The sequence below is a fragment of the Radiomyces spectabilis genome (assembly GCF_025331425.1).
Source record: "Radiomyces spectabilis strain NRRL 2753 chromosome Unknown BYT42scaffold_8, whole genome shotgun sequence".
In the NCBI taxonomy this organism is placed as follows: Eukaryota; Fungi; Mucoromycota; class Mucoromycetes; order Mucorales; family Radiomycetaceae; genus Radiomyces; species Radiomyces spectabilis.
Genome location: NW_026251933.1, coordinates 48,506 through 60,840, shown reverse-complemented (window position 1 = coordinate 60,840; position 12,335 = coordinate 48,506). Strand labels below are relative to the sequence as shown.

The 12,335-nt window shown below is 43.6% G+C and overlaps 4 protein-coding genes across 4 annotated transcripts; all 4 read right to left on the bottom strand.

Annotated features, from left to right (window-relative positions):
- Nucleotides 1-1,724: 1,724 nt before the first annotated feature.
- BYT42DRAFT_594063 (tubulin alpha-1 chain) lies at nucleotides 1,725-3,399 on the bottom strand (the record flags this gene model as incomplete). The annotated part of the gene is made up of 4 exons (XM_051570741.1): nucleotides 1,725-2,812; nucleotides 2,977-3,169; nucleotides 3,258-3,293; nucleotides 3,367-3,399. The coding sequence occupies 4 exons, from the start codon at nucleotides 3,397-3,399 to the stop codon at nucleotides 1,725-1,727; spliced, it is 1,350 nt and encodes a 449-aa protein (XP_051422043.1).
- Nucleotides 3,400-3,477: 78 nt separating this feature from the next.
- BYT42DRAFT_572781 (queuine tRNA-ribosyltransferase) lies at nucleotides 3,478-5,293 on the bottom strand. Its single transcript, XM_051568642.1, has 7 exons — nucleotides 5,038-5,293; nucleotides 4,895-4,975; nucleotides 4,785-4,838; nucleotides 4,365-4,723; nucleotides 4,245-4,304; nucleotides 4,068-4,143; nucleotides 3,478-3,984 (listed from the first exon to the last, which is right to left on the bottom strand). The coding sequence occupies exons 1-7, from the start codon at nucleotides 5,236-5,238 to the stop codon at nucleotides 3,634-3,636; spliced, it is 1,182 nt and encodes a 393-aa protein (XP_051422042.1). The 5' UTR covers nucleotides 5,239-5,293; the 3' UTR covers nucleotides 3,478-3,633.
- A 427-nt stretch (nucleotides 5,294-5,720) lies between these two features.
- On the bottom strand, nucleotides 5,721-8,178 carry BYT42DRAFT_572778 (chitin synthase-domain-containing protein). The gene is made up of 8 exons (XM_051568641.1): nucleotides 7,639-8,178; nucleotides 7,383-7,550; nucleotides 7,201-7,311; nucleotides 7,003-7,137; nucleotides 6,826-6,946; nucleotides 6,467-6,768; nucleotides 6,062-6,398; nucleotides 5,721-6,006 (listed from the first exon to the last, which is right to left on the bottom strand). The coding sequence occupies exons 1-8, from the start codon at nucleotides 8,119-8,121 to the stop codon at nucleotides 5,792-5,794; spliced, it is 1,872 nt and encodes a 623-aa protein (XP_051422041.1). The 5' UTR covers nucleotides 8,122-8,178; the 3' UTR covers nucleotides 5,721-5,791.
- A 1,302-nt stretch (nucleotides 8,179-9,480) lies between these two features.
- Nucleotides 9,481-11,971, bottom strand: BYT42DRAFT_572766 (pyruvate kinase). The gene is made up of 8 exons (XM_051568640.1): nucleotides 11,716-11,971; nucleotides 11,545-11,636; nucleotides 11,351-11,393; nucleotides 11,181-11,263; nucleotides 10,616-11,107; nucleotides 10,441-10,532; nucleotides 10,350-10,377; nucleotides 9,481-10,264 (listed from the first exon to the last, which is right to left on the bottom strand). The coding sequence occupies exons 1-8, from the start codon at nucleotides 11,822-11,824 to the stop codon at nucleotides 9,614-9,616; spliced, it is 1,590 nt and encodes a 529-aa protein (XP_051422040.1). The 5' UTR covers nucleotides 11,825-11,971; the 3' UTR covers nucleotides 9,481-9,613.
- Nucleotides 11,972-12,335: the final 364 nt, after the last annotated feature.

The following is a 12,335-nucleotide window of genomic DNA, read 5'->3' as shown; positions in this document are numbered from 1 at the left end:
TATGTCGCCCACCCTTAAAGTCACTCCTTATCCCGAAGTTACGGATCAATTCTGCCGACTTGCCTTATCTGCATTGTTCTATCAACCACAGGCTTTCACTTAGGAGATCTGCTGCGGTTGTGAGTACGACTTGGCACATTCTTTCCCTTGGATTTTCAAAGATCGTTACGAAAGCCCCTTCATCAGAGCGTCGAACTATTTTCACTTTTAAGGAAGCTAATCATACTTTTTGTTATCTGTGAGAGTTGATGCTTTTTTCTCATTACTTTGTTGAAAAGCGGCGGTTTTTTCTGAATTTCCCAGAAAAAAAGTAAGTGCGGAGATTGAACTGCGAGGATTTCACGTCGCAGCACAGAAGATAAAGAAACAATGAAATGCAGTTTAAAAAGCCTTTTTGTATCATTTTCCTTCGTTTTGCCAAAGATTAACCTTTGTTGCTTGTGACAGAGTTCAGTACTACTGTTATAACTCTACAGAGTCCGCTTGCGCACGCATATCGAACCGAGATATTCAGTAGAGCCAAGCATTTGAATTTCTGCACTCTCAATGGCTGAAGCGGTAATAAGGTAACTAGCGATAATATGACCCGACTGTAGGTGTTTACCGACGCGCCAGGATTGGCCGTCTGTGGAATAAAAAGCGCCATAAATACCAATGCAATCTCGAGCCATTCGGCTGTCAGTCGTGCATAGTTGGGGACTTTGAACCAAGCATTAGCTGGCATGCTCTGCAAAAATTGTTCAGTATTACTAGCAACGATTTCGCTGAGAAAATGGTAGATCGTAGCTCTTCCTCGCATGGAAAATCTTGAGCATCATCTAGTGGCCTTGACTGCCAAGCAGACCTGCTGCGATGACTCGGGAATCCACAATGTCCGCCGGAGTTTACCCAATGGGGCACCAGTAATTTGTGCACATCAATATCTCTTCTGAAATTCGCACAATTATCCGGGCATACCGACACTAAAAAAATAGCACTGTCAGATAAGCTAATCTTTCCACAACCAACAGCTGATTATTGATGATTTCGGTTGCAGATGTGATTCATTTTGGTTCTGGGGCGGCGTCATGATTTTGGCTTCTAATAACGGACAATGTGTGGTACATCCTGCAGCGAAATTGCGGTGAGCCTACTCCATAACGTGGGCCCATAGAACGTAATTGGTGCTGTAGAATACCGGACTGATGTCGCTATACTTTTCTTCTCTCCGCGACTCCCTCTACGATATGGTTAAACCTCATCTCGTTTCCTCCTTTGTCATTCGAAGGACGACTACGCGGAATTCAGCGAGGTATTATGTGTCCAGCTCAAGCGTAGGTCTGCCGACTGTCGATGATTCCTTCCAGAGTGTCACAATGTTTACACATTGCGAATACATTCTGTGCTTAACACGACCGACCGTAGCTACAGGGTCGCGCGAGGGACCCCATAGGTGATTTGTTCAGACCGGTAGAAATAAACCAAGTTTAAATGATCTAAAGTCCGTTTTGGCAAATCAGAGCGCCATTACTTCTTGCAGGGTAAGAAGTCATGGTAGAGACTTGAGGTCCAACGGAAAAATACGTTTCTATTTCTCAGGGATGTTGTTGATTAATCTCAGACTATCAGTTTCATTGGTCAAGAATTAAATGATTTTGAATGACTGATCGATAAAAGACACTTTTGTGTTTTGTATTCATTTTTGTATGAGAAACAAAGCAAAATGCGTCAAGTATATGCTAAGCTTAATATTCAGCATCGTCATCGATCTCGGAATCACCCAAGGAGTCGGAACCAACTTCTTCGTAATCCTTCTCGAGAGCGGCCAAATCCTCACGAGCCTCAGAGAATTCACCTTCTTCCATACCTTCACCGACGTACCAGTGAACGAAGGCACGCTTGGCGTACATCAAGTCGAACTTGTGATCAAGACGAGCCCAAGCTTCAGCAATGGCAGTGGTGTTGCTCAACATACAAACAGCACGCTGGACCTTGGCAAGATCGCCGCCAGGAACGACAGTAGGGGGCTGATGGTTGATACCGACCTTGAAACCGGTAGGACACCAGTCGACGAATTGAATGGTACGCTTGGTCTTGATAGTAGCAATAGCAGCATTGGTATCCTTAGGTACAACATCACCACGGTATAAGAGACAGCAAGCCATGTACTTGCCGTGACGGGGATCACACTTGACCATCTGGTTGTTGGGCTCGAAGCAAGAGTAAGTGATTTCAGGCACAGACATCTGTTCGTGATGAGCTTTGGCAGAGGAAATGATAGGGGCATAAGTCACGAGAGGGAAGTGAATACGGGGATAGGGCACCAAGTTGGTCTGGAATTCGTTCAAATCGACGTTCAAGGAACCATCGAAGCGAAGCGACGCGGTAATGGAGGACACGACCTGAGCAATAAGACGGTTCAAGTTCTTGTAAGTAGGACGTTCGATATCAAGGTTGCGACGGCAGATATCATAGATGGCCTCGTTATCGACCATGAAGGAGACATCAGAATGTTCCAAGGTGGTATGGGTAGTCAAGATCGAGTTATATGGCTCCACCACAGCAGTCGAAACTTGAGGAGCGGGGTAAACAGAGAACTCAAGCTTCGACTTCTTGCCATAGTCAACAGACAAACGTTCCATCAAAAGCGCACCAAAGCCGGAACCGGTACCACCACCGAAGGAGTGGAAAACAAGGAAACCTTGAAGACCGGAGCAGTTATCAGCCAACTTGCGAACGCGATCAAGGACAGTATCAACGAGTTCCTTGCCGACGGTGTAATGACCACGAGCATAGTTGTTGGCAGCATCTTCCTTTCCGGTGATAAGTTGCTCTAATAAAAATTGAAAACGTGTTTAGAGTTCATGATAACGTGCTGTTGTTGCTAAAAATGGGGGAGGAGGGGATTTATGCTCGGTGGGCTTCCACACAGGGGGTTTTGGCCCTGGGGCGGGAAAAAGGGCAAAAAGAAAACAAATTTCTTTTTTCGTGCTTTACCTGGGTGGAACAACTGACGGTAGGTGCCGGTGCGAACCTCGTCAACCACGGTGGGTTCTAAATCGACAAACACGGTACGAGGCACGTGCTTTCCAGAGCTAGTTTCGCTGAAGAAGGTAGCGAAAGAGTGGTCGGTAGCGGCTTCTTCATTGGGAATGCGACCATCGGATTGGATACCGTGTTCCATGCAGTACTAAATCAATGGATATCGTATAAGTGAAAAAGAAGCAAAGAATAATCTTGTACCTTCATCTTTCTCAATCCATGATGATGACACTTACAAGTTCCCAGCAGGCATTACCTATTTGAATACCGGCCTGTAGATGACGCGAAGGCGAATGTTTAATGACACGTAACACGAAAGCGACTCATCTGCTAGAGATGAATTACCTGACCAACGTGGACACTGATGATTTCTCTCATTTTAATGGCAAGATGATGTAGGTGTTATAAGGGAAAGTCCAGAATTAGGGTGAACGTTAAGAGAAAAAAAGAAAAAAAAAGCGACTCAATGAGTATGAAGGTTTAAATAAGGAGACTGAACAGGGTCGGGGACATTTGCGGATTACCACGTTGACGGTTTCCTTTTCCGATTATCGTTCAGACTGACCCAAAAAACAAAAATAAAATAAAAATAAGAGTATCAATGAAGAGGATTTACTCCATCAAATCCACATTGACACTTTTCAAGGCGTTTACGGCCCAGACAGGGTATCGCGCCTTGTCGCCGAAATAACCAGCAAAGAACTGTTTTATCCAGGCTGGGAATGCATCCTTGGTAATGGCTTCGCGCATTTCTCTCATGAGACGGAGTTGGAAAGCAACGTTGTGGATGGATACCAAATGACAGCCCACCGTATCCCTTGTGGTCAATAAGTGAATATACGACCGCGTGTAGTTTTGGCATGTTGAGCAATCACAACCTTCTTCGATCGGTCGGAAATCGGAGGCATTTTTACCGGATTTGAGTGTCACCACACCTTTCATAGTCAAAGCATTACCGAAACGCTAAAAACGAAAAAGTAAACAAATACAAGTCAGACAAAATTCGATAGACCATTTTTCAATGTACGATGCCAGGAAACACTTACAGCTGTGCGTGTAGGGAATACGCAATCAAACATGTCTACTCCAAGTGCAACACAAACAACCAGATCCTCTGCATAGCTGCATTGTAACCCTTTAGGATGAGTCATATCCGTTGATCATGCAGCTGCGTTGTTTTCGCAATTGCTTTTTTTTTCCCTTTCACTCTCATCTCCACTTACCCTACACCCATACAGTAGATCGGCTTATTTTTAGGCAGCAAGTCAGTACATAAAGAAACACTACATGAATGACATCAACAAAAACATGTAGACAGTAATCCTCATTGTCTCTACACTTACATTTTCCAGAATACATCCTTTTCTTCTCCACCGCTCAATCCACCAACAGCATAACCGGGCGTATCGCGTTTCACCATTTCCTCCACACATTTTTTACGCAATTCTTCATCCAAACCACCTTGGATAATTGCAAACAAATTCTGGGTATCGGGTTTCTTGTGTGCCTTGATACAACGATCAAGCCAACGAATGGAGCGCCACATGGCTTCTTCAACGCGGGGACCGGTTGTCAGCGAAGAAATCACATCATCCAATTGCATCATGATATCGGCGCCAATAGAGTTCTGAAGTGACATCGAATGCTCAGGTGTAAGCATCATTAGAGAACCGTCGTGTGGCGAAGCAAACTGAACGCCTTCCTGCAATGATACATGATGTGAGCTGTCAAAAATTCAGGCACCAGCGCTACCGCAAACTTACTTCCGTAATCTTGGCCAATTTCAACAAGGACACCATTTGGAATCCACCACTATCCTATCGTTTCAAGTAAGCAATATGAATCTCTCGACAGCTTGTTAGAGGTGGCTTACCGTCAACAAATTGCCGCCCCAATTTTGAAAGTTGTGGGAACCATTCACAAGGTCGAGCGTTTCCTGACCAGGCTTCAGACCCTACGTACGTAACTTGTCAGTCGCTTTCACCAAGCTTTTTCAGAACAAACAGCGAGTTTTACCAAATGATAGGTGTTATTAAGCATAATTTGACAGTTTGATTCTTTGATCTGCTTGGGTGTAAAGCCTTTGAGTGTGCCCTGAGTGCCCACGGGCATAAAGACAGGTGTATCTACTGGTCCATGTGGCAAAGTCAAAACGGACACTCGAGCCTTGGTTGTCGAGCAGTGTGCCGTTGTTTCGAATGTCAATGCACTCTTCATTATGACTGTCAAGATGAAGATCGCTGGACTTTCTCTCGATTGGAATAAAAAACAGTCTTTTTTCCCGTAACATGTCGGGCGTTGAATTTTTATTTTTTATTTTTATATTTTTTTTTGGAAGATGCAAAAGAATATAAAAAATCTGCTTTATTTATTGCTGTCGCATTTTTATATTTTTTTTTTATATTAATCAGGCTCTCTTACAAAGCATTTTTAGAAAGGAAGAAGCTATTATAGCAATTCTAGCATTCATTGAAAAACAATGGCGTAGTATGGAAAACAAATAGTAAGACAATTGAATGTAAAGTAATCAGTATGTTAGCGGAGACGAACATTTATTGATGCAGAGGGTCAGTCATCTAGGGCGATAAATCAAGCTCATGAATTCGAACTAACGATTTGGTTGTATTCAAAAATGAAGCCACGTTTGTGTTAGTTTAATTTACACAACTTTCGACGTCTCACTGATCCAGAATGAGCATGATATTAAGGTAAGGTTTATTTACTTGAGTGATTTGCATAAACATGTACAATAATCCGCCGCTTGTATGCTTTACATTTTTAATATATTCCATCGCTCCTTTTCCCATTGACCAAGTGACTTGAAACGGACTCGAACCGAGATAGAATTTTGGACTGGATCATGGGAAGCCCGTTTGGTTTCTCCTTCCAGCACTCTTCGTGTTTCACCCCATGAGAAGTCATCAAAATGCCAGAAAGCATAGATCGGTAAGACAAAGTTCCAGATCGGCAAGGAGCATAGATAAACTAAGCAAAATTACTTTTAGAGGATGTCATGACATGCACATGCGAGTCAACTTACTTAACATCCATCCTATATATGACATTTTCCGTGTCATGAACACCACAAGGATAGCAGGTAATCCTATAATGGCTAATAGGAGCAGTAACGGTTGTAGCTGGGCTTGGCGGCTAATAAAGATATTGATAATGAGGTAAATGGAGAATGCAATGGCTGCAGGAAGAACGATAGATGCAAGCAGATCGAGAAGGACCACAAATTGCATGCTTAAACAAGCGATCCCGCACAAGTCGGATACTAAGACCAGTTCCATAAGATTATGCACAGTCGAATTGATCCACCGTCGTCTCTGCGATAATAACACCGGAAACGTGCTCGGAACTGTGGTTCGACATTGCTACAGGATGTACTCGTGAGTGTGTTCGTGCAGATAAAGAAAGCTGTCTTGTGACGAAAATTCCTTACCGCTTGAGGTAAAAATATCATTTGCCGACGAGGAAATGTCCGTAACATCAAGGTGGACAGAAAGCGATCTTCGCCCAAGAGAAGCAAATTTTTGCCGTGCAAAGAATTAACCACCGAATGATTGTAATCCATAATGATGTCGGGACTCGCTAGGATAGGCACCCAGCCTTCACCTTTTGGAGCTTTAATACGATACATGGAAAAGCAACCGGGAAGGCAAGTGACACCTCCAAATACGGATTCAAATGCTTTCGCATAATGGTGCGACATATAATACTCAAACACCTGAATAGCTGTCACCCCTAACAAGGATGTCAATGACAAGCTCTCATATAAAAAATCAAATGTATTCTCCTTACAGGATTCACTCTTATTTGCAACTTTCGTTTCGCCACAGAGTCCCATAATCCGAGTATCGTTGGTCATCGCTGCCACCATATGTGAAAGAGCATCTGGGAGAACTTGTGTGTCAGCATCAACCTAAACGGTCAGTATTATGCATTTGTTCAAGGATGACTCGTATATGGCATATTTACCATAAGTATGAGTTCAAATTGATCGGGAGTGACGGCGCCTTTTATAATCATCGTCATTTTCCAAAAGATTTCATAATCCAGCTGTGACATATGTTCATGAAACAGTATGCGTTGATAAAAGTTCATCAACAGTAACTGCATATACAAATGTCGTGTTAATAGAGACTTCAATGATAATTATTACGATTCGCCACATGCCTGGGAGTCTCGTTTACCACGGTTTCCGGGGCGGGAAAAGGTATGCTGCTCTTCTTCCGTGCCGCATTTGAGGACAAGCAATGCTGGGATATTCTTGTAATAACCAGCATACTATCCACAATCGATGGTATTTTTGTTAATATGTAAACTTTTACGGTCTCTCTTCCGTACAAATAGCTTACCACTTTGGCAGCATTCAGCTGGCGCTCTCCTTCAGCGATGGCACGATAAGGGCATGGCAGAGGATGAACGCTATTCGGATGGAGTGACAACAGTTCTAAACAAATATCCGCGGTCGATTTCGTGTTTCCTGATCCAGTAACCATGCCATCGCAAATAATGAAAAATATCTATTTGCGTTTGGAGAGCGCAAGGTTACAATAACCGATGAATAGATACGAGTTATCGCTGATATCAGCCCTTGATCCTTCATCTTACCTTGTGGTCTTGTGAATAATGAGTACTGGCTAACGAATCTAGCGTTTTTCTGAGGGCTTCTTCTCCCTCAGAATAACACGTAACCAGCATAATAGTGTATAATGACAATGGCAAAGGACCACGCATTCCAGAAGTGTCCCCTGTATCAAATCGATAACTGGGCCTCGAAGGTCGATGAACTACAGGATGTATAGGCTCTGCAGACGAGATATGTCTTTCATCCTTGACATGGCCTACTACCGTCGTTGCTGGAGATTGGCGGACAGGTGCTGTAGACGCAAGTTGACGCGATAAATAAACGTGAAAAGTAAGAGACATGAGAAGCCGAGCTACGATCAAGATGACAATCATAGCGAGCATAAACCGAGTGAGAACTTGATAAAAGATACATCCCATGGTGTCACTCGATATGATGCCTGTCGTATAATGCGCCAATAAGCAAGATCTCGCACTTAATGCCGAAGACCACGAAGCAATAAGCATGGATCCGTCAGTGCCAACTGATTGCAGCAGTACCCGATGTACATCAAGACCAAATGGTTCGGATTGAAGCTTAAGATACGAAGACAAATCAAGTACTAATGGCCCGTCCGTTAGGCGCTTTACGATAATTTTCGGATCCGTATTTCATTTTACCTGTGTCGCCCAGCACCAGTAACTTGGCTCCTCTAGATGACGCTTCACGAACGGTTTTCCAGCTGAATTCAAGCTGTTTTTCTTTAAGAAGCGACATAAACTCGTGAAGTTCTGCTAGCGATAGACACTGTCCGTCGGCTCGCTGTAAATAATCCAATGCTAATAATTACGCATCAGTGATATACGGTAATTGACGAAAACCGGAGTAGACGCTGGCACATATACTTACAGCTGTAAGGGTTTTCAGCTCGGCAATATTGCTCCGCATTTGCTGTCTCGTACATTGCGCATGCGTCAAGATTATCTGCAGCAAATAATCTGCTGAGGTCCGCAGTCTCATAATCTCGAGATAATGTCATATTATATCGTTTCTGTAAAAATTGTGCCATTTGTGGATACGGGTACAGCTTCCCGTAGACGAGGATGCCGTCATGCCATCCACGTAAAAACCTTCCAGTTGTTTCGTTGTATAATGGAGTAAAAAAAGCGTTGACTTTGTGTTCATTCGGACATAAAAGCAGTTGAGTACCGAATGTAGCGAATCCCAATCCTCCACAGCATAATAGGATCAAGAGGCATAGCGTGACCTGTATTTTACTGCATCAATGCAAGCGTCATACTGGAAGGAACTATTTAACATATAGCGACAACATACCTTTTCCCTCCACGCCTGATGCACGTCCTTATTTTTATTGCCTAATAGCATAGACAACACATATTGCGGGATGTAAAAAGTCGGTAAATAAGCGAGCCATGGCCACCATCGCCGTGTCGGAGGTAAACGCTCGGTGGACTGTATCATCGTACGCAGTGATCGCGGGGTGGCGCTTCGACTTTTGGGCGATTGGGTCCGCAAAGAATGAGGACTGTAATTGTAAAAACGGTACGTATCAAGAATTTCACCTTGCTGAAATATAGCTGTAGCATTGGCTGCAGGATTATGCGGTTGGTAGGTTTTTCCTGGCCGCTTGGCTATTTTCCATTCCTCTGAAGGAAAGCGAGCGGGTGGGCTAGAGCTTGCAACTATGTGTTTCTGAGCAGATATTTTAGAGTGCATTAGATTGATACGACGGCATGTAATGATTGAAAGAAGAATACACGGTTACCGTCGAAATTGTAAAAATGCATTGCCCAAAATTTTGTGATTACCAAATTTAGGTGATTGTTTTTGCTTCCGCTCGAAGACATCTTAACACTCTCAATTTTTCCGGTCCTCGTTTTGATTCATTCTTTTTATTTATTTATTGATATGTGAAATGAATTACATGCATGAAAGACAAGTTTGTTGAATTGGACAGGAGTAATAAAAGAATGATGAAAGGAAAAAAAAAGAATTCCTTTAAGGAGTAAATAAGACACGGAGGGTGTTGGTGTTGCCGAGACCGCCTTTCCAGCCCTGAACAGCAACAACAGGGTCGCCGTGCTTCAACAAGCCGTACTTGATGGCCTGTTCCATACCCCACATAATTCTAGCATCGACATCTTCTTGCCATGGAGCATATTCTGCAGGGCTCAAATGGGCTTGTTGACTAGCGGCCGATAAACGGGCTGCAGGTGCGGAGGAGGCTTTGGGATATAAGAAGGGGAAACATCCACGATACAGATGTACTTGACGAGCTGTCTGTGGGTTACGAGTCACAACGACAATGGGAGCACGGGGACGGTACTTTGACAAAAGACGGGCAGTGTTACCAGAAGTACTCAAAACAATAATAGCGCCGGCGTTCTGTTCGTGAGCAGCGCTCACAGCAGCACAGGCAACGGTTTCCGTGGTCTCGGTAGGCAAGGCTGTCAGTGATCGAAGTTCGTTGAAGATAGCAGGATAGCACAGAACGGATTCGGCCAATGTACAAATATCGTGCATGGTTCTGACGGCTTCCACAGGGTACGCACCCTTGGCTGTTTCACCAGACAACATGACACAATCAGCACCATCCAACACAGCGTTTGCAACATCCGATACTTCGGCACGTGTGGGACGAGGATTATACTATATTGCATGCAAGCAAACCTCTTGGTCAGTTTCTTTTGTTCTCCTTTTTTCCCAAATGTGTTATCTTAACGAGAATACTTACAGTCATAGATTCCAACATCTGGGTTGCACTAAGAGAAGGAAGCAAGGGTAAGTACGTGCATCAATTTCTCATGGTGGATGAAACAACTTACCAAATAACGGGTTTACCGACAAGGTTACATTTGGAAATCATCATTTTCTGGGCAATAAACACACGCTCCAATGGAATCTCGATACCCATATCCTATAAAAGCATCAGGTGATGCTGCTGGTCAGCAAAAGCCTATTCTCCAAAAATGACGTAGGATGATTTGGGATAATACTCACACCACGCGCGACCATGACACCATCTGTTTCCTTGAGAATATCATCAAAGTTTTGCACACCCTGATGATTCTCAATCTTGGAGATAATCTTGATGTTACGACCATCCTCACCGAGCACGTCACGGATATCCTTGACATCTTGACCACGACGAACAAAGGAGGCAAAAATCATATCAACCTTGTTTTGAACACCGAAACGCAAATCGGCTTTATCTTTTTCGGATAAGGCGGGCAAGTCGACATCGGTGCCGGGCAAATTGACACCTTTGCGGGAACACAGCTTGCCGTTGTTGTTGGCACGGACGCGCACAGCATCTTCCAAGATTTCCAAGACCTCAAATGACAACACACCATCATCGACGTAGATTTTCTTGCCAACCTTAATCACTTTGGGAAGGTTCTTGTAGTCAAGATACATGACCTTGTCATCACAAGCATCGGCATACTGGTCGTCGGTGCTAAAAATCATCTCGTGACCCACACTGATAGGAATCTACCCAGAACAGAACGCAAAAACTATGAATTTTTCTGTTTTACCCTTACTTTAAAACCACAACCGCACTTACCTCAATACCGTCCTTCATGTTGCCAGTGCGAATCTCGGGACCCTTGTTGTCCAAGGCGATAGCGACAGGACGACCAGGATATACTATAAAAGTTTTCGATGAATAAGATGTCCTTCACGCTCAAATGATTTTTTGTTTTCTGCTTTCTGAGTCTTATCGCATTTACTAACATTCGGCGCTTTTACGCGTGTTGTCGATCACCGATTGATGATACTAGATTGGTGATCCAAACCACGGTTAGCTTTTTGATGCTCCGGATAGCTTATTTTTTTTTCTTCTCTCGTTTGATACGCCATCATCTCCGCTTCCCCGCGAAATCCCGCATTTTGCCAGACATTCTTTTTGCCATATCCCAGATCCTTACCTCGTAAGAACCGTGGGAGAAGTTCATACGAACAACGTTAAGACCAGCATTACGGAGCTGAGTAATCATCTCGACACTGTTTGTGTTAGGACCTGCCGTATAGGTGTATTCATGATTAGTCTTCCTAAAAGCTTCTCTCAAGTCGCGTTCTCTATGATTCGAACTACATACCGATGGTGCCAATGATGGTCGATTTACGTCCGGCGGTAGGCTCGACGTCGACATCCATTTGGGATATCCATTGAATGTTAGATGTAATTTCGGGAACGATAGGTGACATAGTGTAAGTTAAGTAAAGAAAAAAGAAATGCACAGCCCAGGACAACACCAACGTTTTATTTATTGTTGCAGATATTTTTTTTTTTTTTTTGGGTTCGGCATTACAATTATCGGACAGACTTTTTTTTGGGGGTGGGGGCCATCCGAGGGTGAATCAGGGGACGGACGACAAGAAAAAGAAGTTCCAGTAAGGGCAAAAAAAGGCAACAGAAAAAAAAAAAGCAGCTGAGACCAAACGTAAGATAAACGTACCATAGTAGAAAAATTGTTGGCTTTTGTTACACGGATATACAAAACATGATGTTTTTGACATTCGATACATTATAGTGAATGCTCGATGAATGTATGGCAAATAACGCCAACGATTTCATTATCAAATGTTTGCCACAACAGAAAGGGGTTACTCAAGAAGTTCCCAAGGCAGATTCTGGCACCAATCATATACCTTCTCTTATCGCTGAATGCTGGGTAGTTAAAGATAGATGTATGTAAACCCCGACTGTCACCGCGCA